Source organism: Carcharhinus amblyrhynchos, chromosome 27, assembly GCF_965287045.1.
Source record: "Carcharhinus amblyrhynchos chromosome 27, sCarAmb.v2.hapA, whole genome shotgun sequence".
Taxonomy (NCBI): domain Eukaryota; kingdom Metazoa; phylum Chordata; class Chondrichthyes; order Carcharhiniformes; family Carcharhinidae; genus Carcharhinus; species Carcharhinus amblyrhynchos.
In genome coordinates this window covers 2,599,098-2,626,805 of record NC_137350.1, presented here as the reverse complement: position 1 = coordinate 2,626,805, position 27,708 = coordinate 2,599,098, and the positions used below count along the sequence as shown (strand labels likewise).

The following is a 27,708-nucleotide window of genomic DNA, read 5'->3' as shown; positions in this document are numbered from 1 at the left end:
TATGCCCCCTTTTTTACGGCACTAGCTTCAGTAAAGCAGATAGGTTTAATGATCCAGCCACTTTAAGAAGTCATGGAGAAGGTAAGTGTGTAAGCTAAATGGGTAGGAGGGAGATTAAGATGGTACGTGGGGTGGGAAGCTGGTGGGGGTTGAATGGTCAGTGGGGTCTTGGTCATTGACAAAGATGCTTGGGAGGGTCAGGAGGGCAGTCGTGGATTATGGTGGACAGTTGAAAGGTCAGAAAACTAGATGGGGAAGTAGTCAGGGGATGGTGAGTAGTGGGTGGGGGGTGGTCAGGAAACTGGGGAGTTAGTCTGGAGGAGTGGGGTTGCTGCTGTGTGGTTGGGGTTTAGGAAGTGGTGGAGGTGATTAGGTCAGGAGGGAAGCCATGGGTGGTTGAGTGGAGGGGGGAGACGGTGGGAGTTACGTGTTTATTTGGGAGGCCAAAAGGGTGGTTATGGGGATGGTGGGATAGTTGAGTGGGCCATGTGCTGGAGAGCTAGTTGGGTGGTCCTTGGGAGTGATAGTCTGGAAGATGGGGGTTGGGTTGAGAGGGTGGTGAGGTGGAATAAGCAATATAGTTATCCAGGAGTTCGAAGTGGTTTTCAATCTTCTAACTTTTCTTGGATAGCTATTCCTGTAAGACAGTCGGAACCACCTGACGTCTGAGATTGAAATTGGATTTCCAGTGCAGTGTAACTAGCCAATGGAAGTTTGAGCTTCCCAGGCAATTACCGTGCAGAGCTTGCGTGGGGACTGCCAAAAGGCAGGAGGGCGGGATCCAGAGTTATTACCTAAATTTCAGACAGGTGTCCTGTTTCATTTATGATGTTAAGCCAAGTCTATGTCCATGGTTTTCGTCAGGCATATGGATCTGTCTGCGTTTTGAAATATGTCAGGAACAGAAAATATACCCCAATTGCCTCAGAATAAAATGCTGACGGTTTTTCACACTTTGTGAGATCACATTAACTGAGTGAGGAAGAGGTAAAAAGTGCGAAAATGAACAGAACGGTTGGGAGGAGGTGAAAGGTAGCAGCATTAATGGGTGGAGGTGGGTAAATTAAATGTGCTGGAATGACGAGGTGGGAAAGAGAAGTAAGGAAGAAAGAGTGAACTGTAGGAGGGAGGATATGTTGAAAGGTGCTGGTTTGAACTGAGGGAACACAGTGCTTCTTTGAAAGACTGCAAGAAAGAGTGAAACTGCAGCACTATACAAATAGAAGTCCTTTTCATGCTTTTCTAAATTCACACTGCACTTACCCATTTGAGTCATCAAAACAATCCAGAGAAGGGAATTTCATAAGCAATGCTGTCTTTAAGGAACCTGAAGAAGCCTTCTGAGGAATTGAGAATAAATTGTAATTTTTAGAATTATTAAATGCTGTATAATTTATGGGTGTGCCTTTAAGGGAAGAAATCTAATGAGAAAAGGATTTTTTTTCTGTGTACAATTTTAGGAGTCAATTAATAGCAAACACAATTTGAATGCTAATGGTAAATAAACAGCTGTGGCAACAGAACTGTTATTATTGCACTTGCTAAGAGAGAGAGAGTGAAGGAGAAATTGTTTTCAATTCATGAGACACTAGCATCAGTATTGGGAAAAGGGACAACATCACTTAAACCATGCTGGAACCAGGGTCTTAGCAAAATGTCTAATTGGGGCTGTAGGGAAAGGTTTCGACTAAGTAGTCGATGCAGAGGGATTCACGTGAGGTCAGATTCAGAAAGTTAATGAGGACAAGGTGCAGTGTAGAGATATGGGCAATGATAACAGCATTTGCCAGAAAATAAGGTCAAAGTAGGGACCTTTGTAACAGGACGGAATTAAAGGCTCTTTGTCTGAATGTGCACAGAACTTGTAACAAGATGAATGAATTGATAACACAAATATAAATAAGTGGGTATGATATGGTAGCACGCTACGGTGCAGAGGGACCTGCAGGTGCAGCAGGTGATCAAGAAGGCGAATGGGATGCTGGCCTTTATAGCGAGGGGGATAGAATATAAAAGCAGGGAGGTCTTGCTGCAACTGTATAGGGCACTGGTGAGGCCACAGCTGGAGTACTGTGTGCAGTTTTGGTCGCCGCACTTGCGCAAGGATATTTTGGCCTTGGAGGGAGTGCAGAGGAGGTTCACTAGGCTGATAACGGAGATGAGGGGGTTAGACTGTGAAGAGAGACTAAGTAGACTGGGTCTGTACTCGTTGGAGTTTAGAAGGATGAGGGGGGATCTTATAGAGACGTATAAGGTAATGAAAGGGATGGATAGGGTAGAGGTAGAGAGATTCTTCCTGCTCAGAAAGGACAGCAGGACTAGAGGGCACAGCCTCAAGATAAGGGGGGTGCAGTTTAGAACGGAGTTGAGGAGGAACTTCTTCACTCAAAGGGTGGTGAATCTCTGGAATTCTCTGCCTGTTGAAGTGGTGGAGGCTACCTCGCTAAATATATTTAAGTCACGGGTAGATAGGTTTTTGACAGACAAGGGAATTAAGGGTTATGGGGAGAAAGCAAGAAAGTGGAACTGATCCACTTCAGATCAGCCATGATCTTATTGAATGGCGGGGCAGGCTTGAAGGGCTAGATGGCCTACTCCTGCTCCTATTTCTTATTACAGCAACTTGGCTGGAAAGTGACCAAAGCTGGGAACTGAATATTAGTTCACAATTTGGAAGCATTGGAAGGAAAAGTAGTGATGAGGGAAACCTGTACAGTACTGACAAATGATTTTGATTCCAGAGATCAAGATATAGACTCAGGTTGGTTGCTAATATGAAATAACAAGGAAAGAAGAAATTGGTGGGAGTGGTTTATAGACTCCCTAAAAAGACCTATATTACAGGGCAGTGTGTAAATAAAAAGATGATAGGTATTGTGAAAAAAATTGCAATGACAGGACAATTTTAATCTTTTAGACTGGACAAATCTAAGTCAAGTAACTTTGAGAATAATAAAAGCAAATTACTATATATTCTGGATTCTGAAGCAAAAACAGAACATGCTGAAAGATTTCAGCAGGTCTGACAGCATCTGTGGAAAGAAATTAAAGTTAACATTTCAAGTCTGAATGACTCTTCATTAGAGCCGAAGGGAACTGGAAATAGGTTGAGATTTGTACTGTTGTGGGAGGGGGAAAGGGAAAGGGGGAGGAGGGCTTTGGAGCAGTAGACGCTGGATAGAGGGCCAGTGGTGGTTGGAGTCAGGGGAGAGATTGACAAAGATGGCATGGATGAAAAGACAAAGGAAATATAAATGGTGGTGATCATGACCAAGAAGAGTGCTCATTGTGGCATATTAAGAGATCGGAATATATTAATGGCAAAACAAAGGTAAGCAGTGTGGCAAAGGCCAACCTGGAACAGGTAACCGATTGCCCTAGTGGGATGACGTGAGTGTCGTTTTTAAAGTTTATTTATTAGTGTCTCAAGTAAGTTTAGATTAACACAGCAATGAGGTTACTATGAAAATCCCCTAGTTGTCACACTCCGGTGCCTATTCAGGTAACTGAGGGAGAATTTAGCATGGTCAATGCACTTAACCAGCACATCTTTAAGACTGTGGGAAGAAACTGAAGCACCCAGAAGAAACCCACGCATAACAGGGAGAACGTGCAAACTCCACACAGATAGTGACCTAGGGTGGGAGTCTAATTGGATCCCTGGTGCAGGAAAGAAGTGAGTTCCACGATTTTGCTCCTGTTACACTGAAAGAAGGACAAAACTAAAAGAGAAAACGCTGGAAAACCTCAGCAGGTCTGGCAGCATCTGTAAGGAGAGAAAAGAGCTGACGTTTCAGAATGTCAGAAAGAGCTGAGTAAAGCAGTTGATGTGGTGTATATGGATTTTAGTAAAGCATTCGATAAGGTTCCCCATGGTAAGGGGGATTGAGAGTGATTTAGCGGTTTGGATCAGGAATTGGCTAGCTGAAAGAAGAGAGGGTTGTGGTTGATGGGAAATATTCAACCTGGAGTTCAGTTATTTGCAGTGTACCACAGGGATCTGTTTTGGGGCCGCTGCTGTTTGTCATTTTTAATAAATGACCTAGATGAGGGTGTAGAAGGATAGATTAGTAAATTTGCAGATGACACTAAAGCCAGAGGAGTTGTAGACAGTGAGGATGGATGTTACAGTTTGCAGAGGGACATAGATAAGCTGCAGAGCTGGGCTGAGAGGTGGCAAATGGAGTTTAATGCGGAAAAGTGTGAGGTGATTCACTTTGATAAGAGTAACAGGAGTACAGAATATAGGGCTAATGGAAAGACTCTTGGTAGTGTGGATGAGCAGAAAGATCTCGGTGTACATGTGCATAGATTCCTGAAAGTTGGCACCCAGGTTGATCGGGTTGTTAAGAAGGCGTATGATGTGTTAGCTTTTATTGGTAGAGGGATTGCGTTTCGGCGCTGTGAGTTCATGTTGCAGCTGTACAAAACTCTGGTGCCGCCGCACTTGGAGTATTGCGTACAGTTTTGGTCGCCGCTTTATAAGAAAGATGTGAAGGCATTGGAAAGGGTGCAGAGGAGGTTTACCAGGATGTTGCCTGGTATGGTGGGAAGGTCTTATGAGGAAAGGCTGAGGGACTTGAGGTTGTTTTCGTTAGAGAGAAGAAGGTTAAGAGGTGAATTAATTGAGGCATACAAGATGATCAGAGGGTTAGATAGGGTGGACAGTGAGAGCCTTTTTCCTCGGATGGTGATGGCTAATACAAGGGGACACAGCTTTAATTGAGGGGTGATAAATATAGGATAGATATCAGAGGTAGGTTCTTTACTCAGAGGGTAGTAAGGGCGTGGAATGCCCTGCCTGCAGCAGTTGTGGACTCGCCAACTTTAAGGGCATTCAAATGGTTATTGGATAGACATATGGATAATATTGGAATAGTTTAGGTTAGAGGGTCATTAGATTGGTTCCACTGGTCGGCGCAACATCGAGGGCCAAAGGGCCTGTACTGCGCTGTAATGTTCTATGTTCTTTCAAGTCCAGATGATCCTTTGTCAAAGCTAAAAGGCATAGAAAGTGGGAAACATTTATACTGCAGGGGGAGGGAATGAAAGGTGAGTCATAGCCATAGAAACCAGGGGAAAGACTACTAATAGCTGTCCGCAGGGAGAATAAAGGGTGCGAATGGCCAAATGGCAGAGAAGCTGTAAACTGTGATAGATGGAGATGTTGGGGGGAAATGGGACAGATGTAAAATATAGAAAAGGGGAAGCAAGGGAGAAAAGGTGGGGAAAGAATCATAGAAACTTTACAGTGCAGAAGGAGGCCATTCGGCCCATTGAGTCTGCACTGACCACAATCCCACCCAGACCCTACCCCCATATCCCTGCACATTTACCCACTAATCCCTGAAACCTTCGCATCTCAGGACTCTATAAGAGGCAATTTTTAGCATAACCAATCAACCGAACCTGCACATCTTTGGGCTGTGGGAGGAAACTGGAGCATCCGGAGGAAACCCACGCAGACACAAGGAGAATGTGCAAACTCCACACAAACAGTGACCCAAGCCAGGAATCGAACCCATGTCCCTGGTGCTGTGAAGCAGCAGTGCTAACCACTGTGCTACCATGCCTCCCAAGTAGTAGAAATGTAGCTGGAATTTTACTGGCACGCCTGCCCCAGAATCGAGGCTCGCAGAACAAAATTCTGTGTTGGCCTTGGGCAGGATTTTATGAGCCTCACCTCAGCAAGGTTGTAAAATACAGGCCTTAGGCACTGTTGTAATATGGAGATATGTGAGAGCCAATGATGTGCACAGAAAGATTCCACAAGCAGCAATGGAATAAATTGCCAGATATTCTGCTTTGATTGAGAGCCAGGACATCAGGAGCACATTCTGGAATGCTGGCATGGGATCTTTTACTCAGCTAAGAGAAAAGATGGAACTTTAGTTTAACATGTGATCTAAATGATAGCATTTCACCAAAACCTTTTTATTACTCCACTGAAATTTCAGCCCGATAATTTGATTATGACCTGGAGTGGGGCTTGAATTCACACCCTTTCAAGGGAAAGTTTGGGGGGCGGGGGGGGGGGGGTGCGGAATGAAGGAAGACCATAAAAATTAAATAAAATAAAATGAAAACACAGGGGGCTGAGGTGGGGGTAGAACAAATCATCTGAATTTGTTGAATTCAGTGTTTAGAATGGAAGGCTATAAAATGCCTAGCCAGAAGATGAGATGCTGTTCCTCCAGTTTGCGTTGAGCTTCACTGGAACATTGCAGCAAGCCAAGGACAGATATGCAGGTATGGGAACAGGCTGTGTGTTAAAATAGCAAGCAACCGGAAGGTCGGAGCCCTGATTGCGCACAGACCGAAAGTGCTTAACAAAGTGATCACCCAGTCTACACTTGGTCTCTCCGACATAGAGGAGGCCAGTTGGGAGCAGCGAATGCAATACACCAAATTGAAAGAGGTCCAAGTGAAACGCTGCTTAACCTGAAATGAATGTTTTGGACCTTGGATGATGAGCATAGAAGAGGGAGAGGGATAGGTTTTACATCGTCTGTGATTGCATGGGAAAGTGCCATGAGTGACGGGAGAGTTGTTGGGTATACTGGAGGACTGGACAAGGTTATCCTGCAGCGAACAGTCTCTGCGGAATGCTGATAGAGGGAGTGAAGGGAAGGTGTGTTTGGTGGGGGCATTGTGCTGGAATTGGCGAAAATGACAGAAGATTATGCTTTGCATGCGGAGGCTGGTGAAGTGAAATGTGAGAACAAGGGGGATTCTATCTTTGTTCTGGGAGGGGGTGAGAGCCATGACGTGAGAGTTGGCTTCCACGCTGTTGAGCGCCCTGTCCACAACTGTAGGTGGGAATCCATGGTTGAGGAAGAAGGAGCACATATAGAAGCACCACTTTGGAAAGTGGCATCATCAGAACAAATGTGACAGAGGCGAAGGAACTGAGGCTGGAATCCTCATGGGATGTAAGGTGTGAAGAACTGTAATCCAGGTAGCTGTGGGAGTCAGTGGGCTTGTAATGGATATTGGTAGATAGTCTATTGCTGGAAATGGTGACAGAAAGGTCAAGGAAGGGAAGGGAAGGGACTGAGATGGACCAGGTGAAGGCGATGGAGCGGTGGAAACTGAAAGCGAAGTTAATGAATTTTTCGAGATCTGGACATTAACACCAAAATACTTGATGTACCGTTAAAGGAATTATGGGAGGGGACCTGTGTAGGCTTGGAACAAGGAATGTTCCACATACCCCATAAAAAGACAAGCGTAGACATGCGGGTACCCGTTGCTATTCCTTTGGAGGATTGCTTTGCTGAGTACCTTCAGTCTGTGTGCAATCAGGGCCTTGACCTACGGGTTGCTTGCCATTTTAACGTACGATCCTGCTTACATGTCCTTGGCTTGCTGCAGTGTTCCAGTGAAGCTCAACGCAAACTGGAGGATGGGCAACTCATCTTCCAGCTAGGAATTTTACAGCCTTCTGGTTGCAACATCGAATTAAACAACTTTTGATGATTTGCTCTATCCATTCTCGGCCCCCTTTGTTTTCATTCTGTTTTATTTAATTTTTTACTGTTCTCTACCTTTTATTTCTCTTTGGTCCTTCTTCATTATTCTTCTCACCCCCCCCCCCCCACACCCCGCTCGCTTTCCTTCCCCTACTTCATCCCTCTTCCCTTCCCTTTTCTCCCCCCACTTCCCCTTTTCTACATTCTATCTCAGTCCCATTTCTTCCCACCCCCAACAACTCCATCTGTCACAGCTTACAGCTTCTCTGCTGTTTGGCCGTTCACACCTTTTCATTCTCCTGTGGACAGCTAGTAGCAGTCTTTTCCTCTGGTTTCTGTGGCCATAACTCGTCTTTCATTCCCTCTCCCTGAAGTATAAGTATCTCCCACTTTTTATGCCTTTTAGCTTTGACAAAGAGTCATCTGGTCTTGAAACATCTGCTCTTTTCTCTCCTTACACATGCTGCCAGACCTGCTGAGATTTTCCAGCATTTTCTCTTTTGGTTTCAGATTCCAGCATCTACAGTAATTTGCTTTTGTTTTATGAAGGACGAACAGTATGGATACAACAAAATGGTGTACAGCTTTAGAGGAATTCGAAGGTGGTTGTGTTTCCATGAGCTTGAAACCTATTGTCCTTCTAGGTGGCAGGGTTGTAGGTTTGAAAGGAGCTGTCAAAGTAGTTGTTGACTTGCTACAGTGCATTTTATAGGTGGTGTATATTGCTGCCACTGTGCGTCAGTGGTGGAGGGAGTGAATGCTTAAGTTGAGCGGGGGATTAATCATGTGGCCTACTTTGTCTTGGATGATGTTGAGTTGTTGGAGCTGTATATGAGCGGAGAGCTCCATCACATGCCTGACTTGTGCTTTGGGGATGGTGGACAGGCTTTGGGGAATCAGGAGGTAAATTATTTTCTGAAAAATTTTCAGCCTCCTCTTGGAGTTGCAGTATTTATATACAGCTAGTCCAGTTTCTGGTCAAATGTAAACCCAGGATGTTGTTAGTGGGGGATTCTGCAATGGTGTTTCCATTTGCATGACAAAGAGAGATGGTTCATTTTCTCTTGTTGGAGATGGTCATTGCCTGGCAGGCAGTTCTGCATCTTCCTCACAATGCACATTCCTACCTAGCATTGTGTCATCTGTGAACTTGGAAATATTGCGTTTGATCCCCACATTCAAATTACTGATTTTTTTTTGCGAACAACTTGGGCCCCAAGTACGGATGCTTGCGGTATCCAACTAGTCACATTTTGCCAGTGGGCAAATGTTCTAATTTCTGTTTTGTTAGCCAATCTTTAATCCAAGCTAATTACTTCCTATCCCATGTCTACTAATTGTAATTCCTGGAGTTGCATGTAGGCCAGACCAGGTGAGGACATGTGAATTCCTTCCCCCGAGGCTATTAGTGATTCAGATGGGTTTTCATACCAATCTATGGCACCATTACTGAAATTCCAGATTTCAAAATTTAATGGATTGAATTTATTAATCTAGTTTAAATTCCAGCAGTGGTGAGATTTGAACTTTGTGTCCCCGTGGCATTAGTCTAGTCCTCACTCAGACACTATCACTGTGACACTGTCTCCTGTTTTCCAAGGGATGTAACAGGCTGATAAAGGAGAATTGGTTGATGTAGTGTATATTAATTTCCAAATGACATTTGATACCATTAAGTATTGATTTTAATTACCTTTTCTTGAAGATGTACAATCATATATTGCAACCTGAAACCTAGGGTGGGGGAAGGAGACATGGAACCTGTTACATTTGTTGAATGTTCCTTACTTTGCATTCTATCAAAACCTAGTGTCTCATGGTATCTCACCATCTTTCATCTGTGTGGGTGTTACTAGTCACACCAAAATGTTACAACGTCACTCAAATGAATTTAACTCGATTTTTAATCTATTTCTCCAAATTTTTGAATTCTTTTATTATGCCGAGCATGCTAAAAGAATAATTATCAAAATGGAGCCATGGAATTCTGAAATATTATTTGTATAAGTCATTTTCATTTTGTGTTAAAATACCTCATAATAGCAGAGTGAAAATACATGAAATCTAAAAATAAAACCACAAAATGATTTTCACATTCTGAATGAGTTACATGGAAGATGGTGTTACCTAGGTAACTGACAGCATTCCAGTGAGAATCTTCAGTGCAGGCTATTCTAAGTGTTAAAAGTGTACTGCCAATCTGAGATGACGCACGATTTATAATCTGCCAGTTTATGTGCTGGCAGAGAAGTTCCGTTCTAAAGTATATTCCAAGAATACCATACAGCAAATGAGTTCAATACTGATAGATTGCAAATGCTCTTTCCGTTCCTGGGAGTACTTTGTCTCTTTTAAAAAGAAATCCACTGGTTTCTTTGTCTGAAATTACCAAAAATGGCATCCTAAATTGTCCTAAAAAGGTTCCCATGAAACTCTGTAATCACTTTTCAGTGCATTGAAGGGCTAACATAGCCTGGAAAAATGAACTAAAAATAACAAATTAGGCTCAGCACTACCTCCAGTGTTACTTGTTTCACATAAATCAATCTGCCAGTAAGCTTTTTTTCGTATCTACTCTTGCTCCTGTTTCCTCCCACAGTCCGAAAGATGTGCTGGTTAGGTGCGCTGAATTCTCCCTCCGTGTACCCGAATGGGCACCAAAGTACGGCACCTTTCACAGTAACTTCATTGCTGTGTTAATGTGAGCCAACTTCTGACACTAATAAGTAAACTTAAAATTATGTGTTGAAATGATTGCTCAGTGTTTTTTTATGTATTACATTTCAACGCCTTGCAGCTGCACTTCTTCAGGACAAGATCTTGGGGTTAAAGTCCAATGCTGATCTTAGCAGAGTTTGTGGATTCAGTGAGAAGGCAGCATGATAAGTTTGGCAGACAGGCTCAATAGACACTGAAGATTATTGATGTGACTTGGTGGTAGCAAGCTTGCCTCTGAATCAGAAGCTTGTGGGTTCAAACCCCACTTCAGTGATTTGAATATGTTTATATGAGGCAATAGTGCAATGCAGAATAAGTGCTGTAGTGTAGGAAGTGCTGTCCTCTGGATAAAACATTAAACCAAGGCACCATTTGTTCTCTCAGTTGGACATAAAAGATTCTATAGCACTTTTCAAAAAAAACGTGGAGAAGATATTCTAATTTACTGGCCAATATTTCTTCCATCAACACCAAGAAGGATGATCTTGTGAATCCCACCATTCAAATTTTCACTTGTGAATTTGCTCATCCCACAAAAAAAATTTTGCCAATTGTGGGTCCAATGTTTACTAATCTGCAGTTTTCAGAGAAAAAATACTAGAGGAAATGTTGGAAATATGTCATAAAATAGAAAAAAGGCCTAAAGGAATATAAAAAGTAAAACGATACAGAGGTTTTCCGCAACTTATTTCCTGGATTAGAAGATACATCACGTGTGAATTGGCTGTCAAGTTGCTCACCGGAGCCCTCATATACTTGTTATGATTTACTTATGTTGTTTGCAGTACAGCTTTTATACAATCCTGAAGTCACCACTATTGAAACATGAGTGAATCTGAACTAAGCAGTAAACATTGTACAATTGTGAAGGCAGCCTCCTTTGTCTTCCAGAGCATGGTTAAAAGTGTTTTGATCTTCAGAATGTGAAGTTGGTGGGGGAGGTTGCATCAGCTAACTATGCAAGTACGGGAGGGTTTCCCAGTGCGCTTCAGAAATTCATTGAGAATAGAGGGTGCCAGCTGGAACAGGTCTTTAACACAGACAAAACTGGTCTGTCTGGAAGCAAGTACAAAATAGAACTTGGATATCCAGAGGAGAAAAGACAGCACCTGGTTTAAAACCCACAAAAGACATGCCTAACACTCAGTCTGTGCCAATGTGACTGGTTTGAACCAATGCTGTTGGTTTATAGGTTATAAAACCCCTCAAGCTCCTAAAGGAAAAAGAAAATGTTATCTACTGCGTATTGGAAGGCTAATAGCAGTAGTGTTTGAAGACTGGTTTGAAAATCAGTTTTGGAGTCCAGACTTGTTTGATGCAAAAGACCTTCAAGGCCTGACTTAAACTCGGTAATGCTCCTGGATGTCCATCTTTTCTTGCAGGTAGCTATCTAGATGATTAAGTTTTGTTTTTCCCCTTATCCAGCCACTAGACCAGAGAGACATTGCAACCTACAGAGCTTACTACTTTGTAGAATTTTCAATTGCATGCTTAATGTTATGGAAACAACCCCACCAACTGCTGTCCATGATTGCTGGAAGGAATTCAATATCTTGTATTAATAGGATACTAAAAGATGTGTGGGATGAGCTTAAAGAATCAAGTATCAAAGCCTGCCTGAAAAAGGTTTGGCCTGAGGCTGTGAATGATTTCACAGGGTCCCCCAATGTGGATTGCAGAGTGGGTAAAACAAGTTGGAGATGGGGTTTGAAGACCTTACCACAGACCTTATCACAGAGGAGTTGCTTCAGCCTCATTGAATGGAACTTTACAGAAGAAATGGTGGAACTGTTGAAGTTAAGTTAATGTAAAGAGGAGGAGGATCAACTTTTACCCACAATAGTGGCAGAACTCAAGATTGGATGAAGACTTGAAAAACAGGTGACCTACTATTGACACAAACATGAAAAGAAACATCGCCTTTCGTAGTGTGGTTGGAACTGTTATTGCTCCTTAGGTAGAATTCTATAAGGAAAGCATTTAAAAAATGACATCTTTTTTATTCTACTGCCACATCAACATCTACATCAGCCAGCCCACCCACTCCTTCCATCTCCACCTTCAAGTAAATCTCCACCAGCTTCACTTCCGAGTCCATCACATTCTGCTGGAGTTTTATAGAAAGGGTAAGTATGACCCATATATATTGTTGGGACATCTTTATTTTTATTTTTTAAAAATTGCTTTTATTGTCTGGCACCTATTAAACTTGATTTTCATAATAAAATATGTTTGCCATTTGTGAGATTTCCCTGTTTGTGCGATTTGCTTTACATTGAAAAATAGTTGCTCAGTCATGCTGGTCCTACTGCTTTTCATTCAAAGGATCAGTTTTTGTATTGATAGAGAATGCAACTAGCTATTTGACATAAAGACTGTACGCTGAAAGTGACCCTGTCCAGACCTTTGTCTTATGAAATGTAACTTAAGAGTTTAATCTTTATTAGCAGTGTTGATAAAAATAAAATATAACTTTGGGTTATGTAAACAGAAGGTAAATATAAATCTAATTGAGGCAGCCATTGTAGAAGAATGGTGGAGCATGTGAGTTCAAAAACCCCATTGCAGTCGGGACCCATTCAGAGAGTCATTTTCCTTTTAACCAACATTGAATGTAAACATCACTTTTTTTCTCCATATATTTGGTAGAATGTGTGGTTTAATTTATTTTTCTTGAGAATGTAATTAGGACATGCTGTAACTCACTGAGAATGATCTCATCATGTTGCTGTTCAAAACATTGATTATTACACTTGAACCATAATCGTGATGCTCTCTGGTTGCTTAGGTTTTCTGTACCCAAGGATTTTTTTAAATAATCTTGTCACCATTGCTGTGCTAAAATTGAATGGGATCTACGTGTAAAACTGTACAGTATTTTAATAATGCTTTTGCACACATGAGTGCCACCAAGTGGATCTGGTTACAAGGCTATTTGTAACAGAACTCTCAGAGGGCGCAGCCTCAAAATAAGTTGGGGGGGGGGGTGCAGTTTAGAACAGCGTTGAGGAGGAACTTCCTCACTCAAAGGGTGGTGAATCTCTGGAATTCTCTGTCTGTTGAAGTGATGGAGGCTACCTCGTTGAATATATTTAAGTCACGGGTAGATAGATTTCTGATAGACAAGGGAATTAAGGGTTATGGGGAGAAAGTGGGAAAGTGGAACTTATCCACTTCAGATCAGCCATGATCTTATTTAATGGCGGGGCAGGCTTGAAGGGCTAGATGGCCTACTCCTGCTCCTATTTCTTATGCTCTTATGTTCTTATTTTCTGTGGTAGCTTACTATGCATTATCCAATGTCAGACCATATTCCCAACTTTGAATTACCAGATATGTTGGGTATACACATTGAATTTTTGATTGTCTTGCACTGAACATAATTGCTGTAAATCCAAGAAAGAAAGTGGTTTCTAAAGTAGAGCAAACTTGTAAGTCTGTGTGGTTTCATTTTCATAGATTGTAATCTTCATTAATCTATCATGATTTCAGAGTGACAGATGAACTTTGATGTTTGGGTTATTATGTCAGGGAGGTTTGAAAATCTCCAGACCAGTTTATACTCAGTTAAAGCATGAAGTTAAACAGTACTGTTCACAATTAATTCAAATGTTATTGGAGCAGCTTGTATGGGGATTTTGGAAATTCAAAAACAATATTTCCTGAGAGTTATAAAACACTGTGTATGTTTATTTGAAGAGGAAATATGCTTCCCCAGCAATGAATTGCTGCAAAAGCTTTTCTAATAGCTTAATGTAGTTAATGTGTGTGTAGTAGGAATCTGATTCAACCCACAGCCCGTATTAAGTTCGAAAATGCCAGGTAGGTTGGTTATATGACTGGTAAAATTGCTATCAGTGTGTCTGAATTGGACATGTTTTGATTCCTATTCTGCTACCCAGTGAGATATGATTGGATATCTGCTGAGGGCAGAATTGAGCTTTGTTGTGGACTTCCCTACACCTGAATGACCTAAAATGAGCAGTGATTACTTGAGTAAGGTGTACCATCGGTTAATTGCATTGCAGCATCGTACTTTCAGAAGAAAGTTACAGAAGTTTTATTTAAAAAAAAACTAATTTGGCATTCAGCATTCAAAAAAAGGGTTTGTGTGTACATTGTGTTTTAAAAAGTTTCACTTTTTGTGGGTGCTTTAAAGCAATATTATTGAAACAAGCCCTGTAAAATTCTGAAGAAAAAAGGTTGGGATTGGAGTCTAGTTTCTGCTGTTTACAATGGCTGAACCTTTGCCAGTAATTTTTTTCATACTTGTTCATGAGATGGGGCGTCATTGGCCAGGCCAGTATTTATTACCCACCCTTAATTGGTGAGTTGCCTTCTTGAACTGCTTCAGACCATGTCGTGCAGCTACAACCAACAGTACTGCTAGGGATGACATTCAAGCATTTTGACCAAGCAGCAGTGAAAAAATAGTGATACAGTTAAAAGTCAGATTCAGTGTATAGCTTGAAGACAAGCTTGCAGATGTTGGTGTCCATGATCTGCTGCCCATGTCCCATGTGGCAGCATAGGTTTGGCAACTTCCCCCGAGCGGAGAAGCTACGACATCTTCTCCGGAGTCTTCAACATATCATTGATGAAGACGAACATCTCGCCAGGGCTATCCCCACACCCCCACTTCTTGCTTTCAGACAACCACACAACCTCAAACAGACCATTGTTCGCAGCAAACTACCCAGCCTTCAGGAGAACAGTGACCACAATACCACACAACCCTGTCACAGCAACCTCTGCAAGACATGCCAGATCATCGACACGGATACCATCATCACACGTGAGAATACCATCCACCAGGTACGTGGTAAATACTCTTGCAACTCGGCCAACATTGTCTACCTGATATGTTGCAAGAAAGGATGTCCCGAAGCACGGTACATTGGGGAGACCATGCAGACGCTACGACAACGGATGAATGAACATCGCTCGACAGTCACCAGGCAAGACTGTTCCCTTCCTGTTGGCGAACACTTCAGTGGCCACGGGCATTCAGCCTCTGACCTTCGGGTAAGCATTCTCCAAGGCGGCCTTCACGACACACAACAGCGCAGAGTCGCTGAACAGAGACTGATAGCCAAGTTCCGCACACATGAGGACGGTCTCAACAGGGATCTTGGGTTCATGTCGCACTATCTGTAACCCCCGTGACTTGCCTGAGTTTGCAAAACCTCACTTACTGTACTGTCTGGAGACAATACACATCTCTTTAAACTGTGATCAGTGCTCCTTCCACTCACATTATCAGCCACTTCAGGTCTTGAACAGCAGGTTAGGTGTAAAGATTCGCATTCTAATCAGTAATCTCTAAACTGTCTGTGCTTTATATGCTCTGTCTGAGGCCAGAACTCTCCATTCACCTGACGAAGAGGCAGTCCCCTCGAAAGCTTGTGAGTATATTATCAAATAAATAGGTTGGACTAAAACCTGGTGTTGTCAGACTTTTTACTGTGTTTACGCCAGTCCAACGCCGGCATACCCACATCATGGCAGCATAGGTTTGGACAGTGCTGTTTGAGGAGTCTTGGTAAGTTCTTGCAATGCAGTGTGTAGATGGTATACACTACAGTGTGTCAGTGATGGAGGGAGTGAATGTTTATGGGTGGGGTACAAATTAATTGGATTGATTTAGGCAAGTGGAATATATTTTATCACACTCTTGACTGCGGCTTTATCAATGCTGGATAGGCTGTGGGGAATCAGAAGATGAGTTATGTGCTTCAGGATTCCTAGTCTCTGACCTGCTCTTATAGCTGTAATATTTACATGACTAGTCCAGTTCACTTTCTGGTTAATGGTTACCTCCCAGGATGTTGATAGTGGATGTTTCAGTGATGGTAATGCCATTGAATGTCCTGGGGCGATAGTTTGATTTCTGTCTAGTTGAGATGGTCATTACTTGGAGTTGTATGACATGAATGTAAGTTGCCATATGTCAGAACAAGCCTGGATATTGTCTAGATTTTGCTGCATTTGGGCATGCTCTGCTTCAGTATTTGTGGAGCCACATGTGTTTGCCAAACATTGCAATCATCAACAAACATCTCCCACTTCTGACGTTATGACAGAAGGAAAGTTTTCGATAAATCAGTTGATTCCAAGGAAATTCAGAGTTCAGATCTTTGGAACTAAAGAGTTGAAATCCCATGAGGGAAACTAAGATTTAGAGATTTTTTTGAATCTTGGTGGTCACTGACATTCTGAGTGTGTTGTTGAGAAATCCACGGGTTTTGTCTTGGTTGTATGTGTCATTTAATGGACAGTGGGGTGTGTTTGCTCATAGTTTACCTGCTAAGTAATTTTTAGCTCATGTTAATTATGAGTCTGGGAGTATTAGATTGATGTTGTAAATTATTTTACTTTGATTATGTGTAGTAAAGTTTTGTTTGCTTAAAATTGTGAAATCTTGTCTCTATTAGTAAGTTTGTGGGATTTCATAAGAACATAAGAAATATGAGCCATCTAGGCCATCTAGCCCTTTGAGCCTGCCCCGCCATTCAATAAGACGGCTGATCTGAAAGTGGATCAGTTCCACTTACCTGCCTGCTCCCCATAACCCTTAATTCCCTTATTGATCAGAAACCTATCTACCTGTGACTTAAACATATTCAACGAGGTAGCCTTCGCTGCTTCAATGTGCAGAGAATGCCAGAGATTCACTACCCTCTGTGAGAAGAAGTTCCTCCTTTCAAACTTCATTTCCTTAAGAAACATTTCAAAATGACCAGCGCAGTGCAATGATATTGAAATTTCCCACATAGATCATGTTGCTCTGGTGCTTCAATGCAGTAAAAAGAGCATTACTGACATTTCAGTATGGTCTCACAACAAGTGCAATGGCATTTTAGTTGTCTACACAAAGTTGTAGTCTGAGGTTCTTCAATCCAATTATGATGCATACAATATTCCTATTATACAATCAATGTGAGTCATGCAGCCCAAGGGGTTCTATACAATTCCCCTCCCCATGGTGCACTATGGCTGAAAAGTCTTAGACAATGACCTTTACCCATTGCACCTCTGCAGTGGCTTTAGTGTGTTCCTCAATACATTGGACTTTGGAATTTGTCAGTCTGCAACACTTGGTCAGGGACAACTCTTTACATTGGAAGGCCAACAAGTTTTAGGCAAAGAACATCGTTCACTGAGGTGGCTGTGGTGGGGAACAGGCGATTGGCTACCTTCTTGTGGAATGCTGCTTTGTGGAGAACCTCTGGAGCGAAGTCCTGAGCAGCACCATGAGGCTCTTTGGGTTGTTCCCAGGGATGCATACCGATAGAAAGTTCATCCACCTGAAACGTAATATTACTGGCCCCGAACCAGATTGTAACAGTTCTTTTTGCTACACCTGCCAAATTTTTGCCCACTCCTTTACCCTATCATAACCCCTTTGCAAATTTTGAGTCTCCTTTCTGCTTTCCTACCTATCTTTGTCTCATTTGCAGATTTAGCTACAAATTAAGTCAGTCCCCTACCCAAGTCACTGACATGATCAAAGAACAAAGAAAATTACAGCACAGGAACAAACACTTTGGCTCATCAAGCCTGCATCAGCCATGCTGCCCGACTTAACTAAAACCCCCTACCCTTCCGGGGACTATATTTGTTCCCACCCTATTCCCATCCTATTCATGTGCTTGTCAAGACACCCCTGATTACTCACTACCGTATCCACTTCCACTACCTCCCCTGGTAACGAGTTCCAGGCACCCACTACTCTCTGCGTTAAAAAATCTGCCTCATACATCTCCCTTAAAACTTTGCCCCTCACGCCTTAAACCTATGCCCCCTAGTAAATGACTCTTCCACCCTGGGGAAAAACTTCTGTCCATGCTTCTCAATCTTGTAGACTTCTATCCGGCCTCCCCTCACCCTCCATCGCTCCAGTGAGAACAAACCAAGTTTCTCCAATCTCTCCTCATAGCTAATGCCCTCCATACCAGGCAACATCCTGGTAAATCTTTCCTGTACCCTCTCCAAAGCCTCCACATCATTCTGATAGTGTGGCGACCAGAATTGAACACTATATTCCAAGAGCGGCCTAACTAAGGTTCTATAAAGCTGCAACATGACTTGCCAATTTTTAACTCAACACTCTGGCTGATGAAGGTAAGCATGCCATATGTTTTCTTGACTACCTTCTCCACCTGCATTGCCACTTTCAGTGACTTGTATACCTCTACACCAAGATCCCTTTGCCTATCAATACTCCGAAGGATTCTGCCATTTACTGTATATTTCCTATCTGTATTAGACCTTCCAAAATGCATTAGCTCACATTTGTCCAGATTAAACTCCATCTGCCATCTCTCCGCCGAAGTCTCCAACTGATCTGTATCCTGCTGTATCCTCTGATGGTCCTCATCGCTATCCGCAAATCCATCAACCTTGGTGCCATGTTCAAACTTACTAATCAATCCAGTTACATTTTCCTCCAAATCATTCATATATATTACCAACAGCAAAGGTCCCTGAGGAACACCACTTGTCACAGCCCTCCATTCAGAAATGCACCCTTCCACTGCTATCCTCTGTCGTCTTTGACAGAGCCAGTTTTGTATCCACCTTGCCAGTTCACCTCTGATCCCATGCGACTTCATCTTCTGCACTAGTCTGCCATGAGGGACCTTGTCAAAGGCCTTTCTGAAGTCCATGTAGACAACATCCACTGCCCTATCCTCATCAACCATCTTCGTCACTTCCTCGAAAAACTTGATCACGTTCATGAGACACAAACTGCTCTTCACAAAACCATGTTGTCTCTCACTAATACGTCTACTTATTTCCAAGTAGGAATAAATCCTGTCTCGAAGAATTCTCTCCAGTAATTTCTGTACCACTGATGTAAGGCTCACTGGCCTGTCGTTATCTGGATTATTCTTGCTATCCTTCTTAAACAAAGGAACAAGATTGGCTATTCCAGCAAGACTGTTCTCTTCCTGTTGAGGAACACTTCAGCGGTCACGGGCATTCAGCCTTTCTTCTTCGGGTAAGCGTTCTCCAAGGCGGCCTACGAGGCACACGACAGTGCAGAGTCACTGAGCAGAGACTGATAGCCAAGTTCTGCACACGTGAGGACGGCCTCAACCGGGATCTTGGGTTCATGTCACACTATCTGTAACCCCCACAACTTGCCTGGACTTGCAAAATCTCACTAACTATCCTGCCTGGAGACAGTACACGTCTCTTTAACCTGTGCGTAATGCTCTCTCCACTTACATTGTCTGTACCTTTAAGATTTGATTAGCTGTAAAGACTCGCATTCCAATCATTATTCTGTAAACCGAATTTGTGTCTTTATATGCCCTGTTTGTGAACAGCTCTCCCACTCACCTGACGAAGGAGCAGCGCTCCGAAAGCTAGAGGCTTTTGCTACCAAATAAACCTGTTGGACTTTAACCTGGTGTTGTGAGACTTCTTACTGCATTTACCTCAGTCCAACGCCAGCATCTCCACATCATCACCTCCCCTGTAGCTAGTGAGGATACAAAGATTTCTCTCAATGCCCCAACAATTTCCTTTCTTGCCTCTGTTAGTATTCTGGGTATATCCCTGGGGACTTGTCTACCTTAGTGTTTTTCAAGAACCTCAATACCTCCTTTTTGATCTCAACGTGACTCAAGCTATATATATCCTTTCCCAGACCCCTCATCATCCACCAAGTCCTTCTCTTTGGTGAATACTAATGCAAAGTACTCATTTAATACCTCGCCCATTTCATAGAACATCGAACACCACAGCACAAACAGGCCCTTCGGCCTACAAGTTGCGCCGATCATATCCATACCTACCAGGCCTATCTATAACTCTCAAGCCTAATAAATCCCATGTACTCATCCAGAAGTCTCTTAAAAGACACCAACGAGTCCGCCACTAACACCACCAACGGCAGCCGATTCCACTCACTCACCGCCCTCTGAGTGACAAACTTACCTTGACATCTTCTCTGTACCTGGTCCCCAGCACCTTAAACCTGTGTCCCCTCGTAGTGACCATTACAGCCCTGGGAAATAGCCTCTGAGAATCCACCCTCTCTATATCTCTCAGCATCTTATAAACCTCTATCAGGTTGCCTCTCAACCTTCATCTCTCCAGGGGAAGACACCTAGCTCCCTCAACCTATCCTCATAAGGCATGCCTCCCAATCCAGGCAACATCCTTGTAAATCTCCTCTGCACCCTCTCAACAGCTTCCACAGCACCCTCTCAATAGCTTCCATAAGCTCAATAGCTTCCTCTGGCTCCTCGCATAAATTCCTTTCCTTGTCCTTGTGTGGGCCAACCCTGTCCCTGGCTATCCTCTTACTCTGTATATAGGTATGAAAAGCCTTGGGATTTTACTTGATCTTGCTGGGTAATGCTTTTTCATGACCCCTTTTAGCCCTTCTTACTCCTTGCTTAAGTTTCTTTCTACTTTCCTCGTATTCCACACTTGCTTCGTGTGTTCCCAGCCTCCTAGCTTTGACAAATGCTTCCTTTTTCTCTTTGACTAGGCTCACAGTATCTCTTGTTATCCAAGTTCCCAAAACTTGCCATACTTATCCTTCATCCTTTCAGCAATGTGCCAGTCCTGAATCCCTATCAACTTACACTTGAAAGCGTCCCACGTGCCAGATGTTGATTTGCCCTCAAACATCAGAAATAGTTAAGGCTAGATTAATTGATCCCTGTGGCCTTGCACTAGTTATGGTTTACCTACTTGAAAATGACCCATTCATCTTGACTCCATTTCTTGCTAATTAATCACTCCTCTTCCATGCACCACCCCAACACCATAATCTTTTGCTTTGTGCAGTGACATTTTATGCAGGACCTCATTGAATGCCTTTTGGAAATTCAATTACATCTATTGGTTTCCCTTTATCTACTATACTTGTTACATCCCAAAGCAGTCTAATAAGTTCGTCAAACATGATTTCCCTTTCACAAAATCATGGTGATTCTGCGTAATTGCATTATGATTTTTGAAATGTTCAGCTAATGCCACCTTAATAATGGATTCTAGAACTTGCCTCTTTACTATTACAAATCAGAATTTAGCTGTGTTGTAATTTCACATTGGGTACAGGATACTGAAGAGTATATTTGTGTAAGATGAAGTCTAGAGGAAATTCAGTACTCAATAGATCAAGGTTAACCGTGAATTTGTTTCCTTACAAAATTTTGTTGAATGCTGGTAACATCTTTTCAATACAAACATCCTTGATAATTTTTCATTGATTTCCTTTACTACCAATGCTGATATTGAGAGCCAGTCAATGACTTGTGTGCCATTGATGTTTTTCATTGCTATTCAAAACAGTGCAAGTCTGTCTGCGTTATTGGCTAGTGATTGAATATGTTGATTCCTAATCCATCACAGTGATGGATCTTGTATACTGACAGCTTGACGTTTGTGTTTTGTAGATGGTGGAAACGAGGAACAATCAGAACGGAGACAAACAAACATAGATTCTCGACAGAATCGAACTGGACAAGGTAGGCAATCAGCATTTATTAGAACAAGGGTACAGTGTAAAGGGCAGTGGGTTAATGAAGTCAGAACAGAGACGGCATCTGAAGTGCTGCTTCAAAATTTAGGAATGATATCACATTGGAGAGGTGGTGGTGATAGTTAATACTTATTAGAGATGTGCACGCTGGTGCATTATGGTAGGAGGCATATTGAGACTAGCTGCTCCTTGGAAAATAAGAGTCCAAATGGGGTGGAGGTACAGTGGGATCTCAGGTACAGATATACTAATGTTGGATGTACTCAACAAATCTGGCAGCAGCCGTGGAAAGGAAAATACAGTTAATGTTCAACAGATATTGCTGTGGGAGCCCACGCTGAGATCTGTCAGTGCGTAAACTTGGGCTGTTTGCCTGGGACATACGTAACTTTTTACCATGATTTATTTGAAGCTGCTCTGAGTAGGTGTGGAGCTTTCTTAAATCAGAAAGAGTGTCTTTACACTCCCATCAACACTGATATTGCTAAATACATCAAACTGTATCTCAGGCACACCACTGTCCCAACATCACTAGCTCACTCCCATCACATCCAATTCAACCCTGTAGCCCTGGCTCAAACCCCACCTATCACCCCGGATCACCCCAGCCCCCATCAAATCCACATCCCTGACTTACCAGGTTCACACCCCTCACCTACGACCTTGCTTCTCGCACCCGTCCCTTCCTTCATGCCCCCTGCCAACACCCCCACACCCCGATGGTGGTTGGGGAGTAAACTGGTTAAAAATGCTCTACCAAGCGCTGCATGATAACAAAGCCAATTTGGTTTCATTTCAACCACTTTTGGCACTATGTGTTGCATTTCCCCTGAACCGTTTATCCATGTTGAAGCTGATGAATAAGCTAAGAGTCTGATTTAAACTGCACTTAGTGGCATAAGCCACAGTTTTGCTGCTGACTGGAAGATCTGGGCAAATGTTTCAAATCAATGGCTCTGGCAAAACTTCCCATACCTAAAACGTCAAAAAAAAATCAACTATGTTTCCTTTCAACAATTGCTACCAGATATGCTGACAACATCCATCATTAACATGTCTGCACCCAAGATCGCTTTGGTGGCCTCCATATTCCTCCTACCATAATGCACAACCTCGCACTTCTCTAATAAGTATTTGATGATCTGCTTGTATTTGACTGTAAATCTTGAAAAATACAAAATATAACAATTGATATTTTCAGTACTCAAACTTATATTTTCAAAATTCTTACAATTTCTCTTCCAAAACCTCCACAGGAAATAAAGTGGAAATTCAAAAAAAATCCTTAAGTTTTGAAAACGTAGTGGATTTCTGGGCGGTTCATTCTTGTTACCAGATTACAAAAGTCACATCCTGAGAGAACTTGGCTCTTGCAACCTCTGGTTTATTAAAATCCTGGGCTGGCTGCCTGCTGCAGGGAAACTGTAGCAATGCAAATATAAGTTCCACAGCAACAACTTCAACCACTTCGTATCTAAAATTAGACAGCACACAATCCCCAAAGAAACCACTGATGGAATTTCTGTACATGTCCTATTTTATTTCCCGAATGAATAAATAGGAATAGGGGTAGTGCATTGTTGCATAACGAAAGATGTCCTAATAACTTCGTATGTAGGGTAAACTAATTAGGGCAATAAGATTGAGATTCATTAAAAGAAACCTGGAATGAAATGTACTGTACTGAAACAGGAAATATGGGATTGATGTTGTTATGTTGTTTTCACCATTTTTTCTTCTCACTGTCTCTCCCTCGTGTGTTGCTTTCTCCTCCACTTCCCTTCCTGCCTGGTCAGCCCTTGCCCTAACCCACCCTCACCCTGTCCCTGCCCCCCTCCCTACCACCCCAACACTGAACCCTCCTTGCCTTTGCCTGCCCTCACCCTGCTCCCCTATTTCTATCCTTGCCCTTTCTGCAAGCATCTCTTCCCCTGCCACCCCACCTCCATCACCCTATGAAGTAATTCTTATAGATTTAACTCGATAAGTTAATGCTATGAGAATTGAACCACATCTGAAAATACACATCTTGTTTTATTTGTCCTGTATTAAATCATCCTTGTGTCCTTCGTGAAACTGTCATTTAGTGGCTCTTAATCTTCATATAGTATATTGGTATAAATACCTTTTACCTCCTTAGTGTGAAACTGTAGTCATAGATGTGTGCCCTTGCTGAGCATGAATATGATACTATGAACTGTACAATTGATTATTATGCAATTTAATAGTTGGTTTCCCGTGGCTTTGTTCAAGGGTAAAATATTGGTTTGGAGAAGCTTTGGCAAATAGTCAGCTTGCCACAGTCAAAAGAAAGATGTCATTGCATTTAATACAGACTCTCATTACATCTGAAAGTAATTCACTTACGCTGATGTAATGGGACTCGAATGTAAGCAACCTTTTTCCCAAATTTAAACCCATTGCCAGCTAAACCAGGCTGACACAAAAGGTTACATGAATAGTGACTCTACATATTTACTTAAGTGTAGAATGGTAGTTAAAATGCTAAATCATCAGGATCAATGGGAAGAAGTTACCATAGAAACAGTGACAAATGAACAGTAGTTACTGTGCCAGCAATCATAATTACCAACTACAGAAACAACAACCTGCATTTAAATGGTGCCTTCAACTGAAAATAGACCCTTGGCACTTCACCAAGAATGAGGGACTTGTGTGAATGAAAGCATTAGTTGAGAAAATGCAATGTTAGAAAATATTTGAAGGTGATGTTTTGAATTTAATGTTTGACGGACTTGGAGACCTGCAGAAAGTCAGGGTTAGATAACCTAAGGCTCTGCCTCAATTGTGGTTCGTGAAAATGGGAAGGACAGTCATGTACAGAAGGCCAGTCTGAGCATGCCATTAGACAATTTTTACAGATAAAATTGCGTTATTGCCTTGTTCCCAAGGATTGATCGTAGCACTGTAGGCAGTTAAATTGTCAAATAATCAACAATTGCAAGGAACAATGTAAAATGAGATTTTCATCTGAAGAGTCCCACAAACCGATCATAGAAACCTTACAGTGCAGAAAGAGGCCATTTGGCCCATCAAGTCTGCACCAACCAGGCCCTACCCCCACAACCCTACATATTTACCCTCTAATCCCTCTTACCTACGCATCTCAGGACACTAAGGGGCAATTTTAGCATGGTCAGTCAACTGAACCTGCACATCTTTGGAATCAAGAAAATTTGTTAAAAATATTAATTTTTATTAATTGCAGTTGATCTACTGTGAGATTTATTCCAGATATCTGAGATAGAGCATGGTTGTAATATTTTCTAAACCAAGACTTTGTGTTCCAGGTCACGCTAATGCTAAAGTCAATTAGCCAGAACAAATTATTGTAAATTTTACACTCCTAGCAAATTAAGCTGTATTCAAGGAAGGGTGTAAGGACAGCGCCAGCAACTACAGGGCCAATGAGTTTATCATTGGTGGTATGTAAGGTGTTAGAAACAGTAATCAGCAAAATAGTCATCTGGTACTGGGAAACGTTTGAGTTAGTTACACAGAGTCTTAAAAATTGATTTTTTGGATGAAGTTCTGGAGAGAGTTGTTGAAGAGAATGTGGTGGATGTTGCTCATATGGATTCTAAGGAAGCGTTAGACAAATTACCATGCAAAAGGCTGGTTTTTAAAAAATGATGCTCATAAAATAGGTGGGTCAGTATTCAAATGGATTTTAAAAACTTAAGGACCGAAAACAGTGGGGCTAATCTTCCAAGATGTGGCAATTACTGTTGGATTGTCACTCTGCTATGTATTTACTTTCCTTGCACCCAGTTGCCACTCTTGTTGAGTCCTCTGAACCATGCCTCCTTGGAAATGTGCATGTTAACTATTGTGTGTCCTTCCTCATAGTGCAAGAGCACCTGGGGCAGCCATGCCATGACCCTTATTTACACCAATAGGTACCATTTTCCTGCGGGTTCAAATGTCCCATAACCACTTTCAGCCATTTCGAGATGCTACAGAGAGATGGTAAATGAATGACAGGATAGGATGGCTGGTATCTGGTGCAGGTGTATGGTGACAGGTGGGTGTGTGAGGGGCAAAGTGGCTGGTGAGTGGGTGAAGGGTGGGATGGCAGGTGGTAGGTAGGTGGGTGTGTGAGGGGTACAGTGGCAGGGGGCTGAGTGAGGGCTACGTGGCAGGTGGGTGAATGAGGGGATAGAGTGGCAGGTAAATGGATGAAGGGGGATTTGGGGTGCAGTGGGGGGGGGCATTATCAGGAGGAAGGGGCAGTTGGGAGGAAGGGTAATATGGTGGGGCTAGTTGAATATAAGGATGGCTGGGGGGGCAGGAGTAGGGGGTCAGGGAGGGTTAGTTGGGTAGGGGAGGGGGTCAGGAAGGGGTAATTGGGGGGCTGTTGTTGGAGGGTTGAGGAATAGTTAGGTGGGAGGGTATTTGGGGCTAAGGGACAGGTAAGATGGGTACTTGGGTGATTGAGGAATAGTTAGGTGGGAGGGTATTTGGGGCTAAGGGACAGGTAAGATGGGTACTTGGGTGATTGAGGAATAGTTAGGTGGGAGGGTATTTGGGGCTAAGGGACAGGTAAGATGGGTACTTGGGTGATTGAGGAATAGTTAGGTGGGAGGGTATTTGGGGCTAAGGGATAGGTAAGATGGGTAGTTGGGTGGTTGAGGGGAGCTAGTCAGGTGGTTTTAGAGGTGGGAAGAGCTAGCTGTGGGGTGCAGTGGGGAATTGATTAGGGCTCAGTAGACCAGTTACCCAGGAGCTAGAACTGATTTTTAATCCTTCTGACTTTTCCTGTGTCACTATTCTGGTAAGTCTGAACCATCCAAAATTTCCGACTCTTGAATTTTGGGGGGTTCCAGACATGGTGGAATTGCCCATCCAAAATCCAAATTTGCTGGGCAATTTCTGTGTGTTCAGAGTGTGGGGACATAGAACATAGAACACTACAGCACAAACAGGCCCTTCAGCCCACAAGATGTGCCAATCATATCCCTACCTACCAGGCCTATCTATAACCCTCAATCCCATTAAATTTTCGAGGGGGTTATCTCTAAATTCTCCATGTGGAGAATGAGCATCCAAAAGTTCTGGGCCAGTGAGTTATAGAAAATGATCATATTTCAGACTGGAGGATGGTAGACAGTGGTTTTAGAACAAAGAAAAGTACAGAACAGGCCCTTTGGCCCTCCAAACATGTGTCGATCATGATGCCCTAACTAAACTAAAACAAACCTTCTGCTCTTACTCAGTCCGTATCCATCAATTCCCTCCCTATTCATGTACCCATTCAGATGCCTCTTAAATGTTGCCAATGTGTCTGCTTCTGCCACCATCTCTGCACACCTCCCTTAAACTTTCCTCCTCTCACCTTGAACCTGTGCCCCTTGTAATTGACTCTTCCAACCTAAGATAAAGCTTCTGACTATCCATTCTGTCTATGCCTTTCATAATTTTGTAAACCTCTATCAGGGCGCCCCTCAGCCTTCGTTTTTACAGTGAAAATAATCCTACTTTATTCAACCTCTCCTCACAGCCAGAACCCTCAAGACCAGGCAACATCCTGGTGAACCTTCTTTGCATTCTCTCCAAAGCTTCCATGTTCTCCTGGTAGTGTGGTGACCAGAACTATATGCAGTACTCCAAATGCAGCCTTACCACATGGCTACAACATGATTTCCCAACTCTTGTACCCAATGCCCTGAACGATGAAGGCAAGCATGCCATATGCTTTCTTAACCACCTTGGCCACTGTGTTGCTATTTATAGGAAACTGTGAACCTGCACACCCAGATCTCTGCATGTGATGTTCTTAAGGGTTCTGCCATTTACAGTATAATTCACACCTAAATTTGATACTCCAAAATACATCACCTCACATTTGCTTGGACTAAACTCCATCTTCCATTTCTGTGCCCAAATCTCTAATCTATCCATATTCTGTTATAACCTCTGACAATTCCTGACACTATCGGCAATTCCGCCAATTTTTGTCATCCACAAACTTACTCATCAGACCGCCTACAT

The 27,708-nt window shown here is 42.7% G+C and overlaps 1 protein-coding gene across 4 annotated transcripts in view; it reads left to right on the top strand.

Moving 5' to 3' along the window:
• LOC145359270 (protein TANC2-like) overlaps positions 1-27,708 on the top strand; it is a 1,038,666-nt gene that overhangs the window by 514,000 nt on the left and 496,958 nt on the right. For all 4 annotated transcript variants that reach the window (XM_080213802.1, XM_080213801.1, XM_080213799.1 and 1 more), the window contains exon 4: positions 21,611-21,682. In XM_080213802.1, coding sequence (XP_080069928.1) covers positions 21,611-21,682 — 72 coding nt within the window. The remainder of the gene's footprint in view (positions 1-21,610; positions 21,683-27,708) is intronic.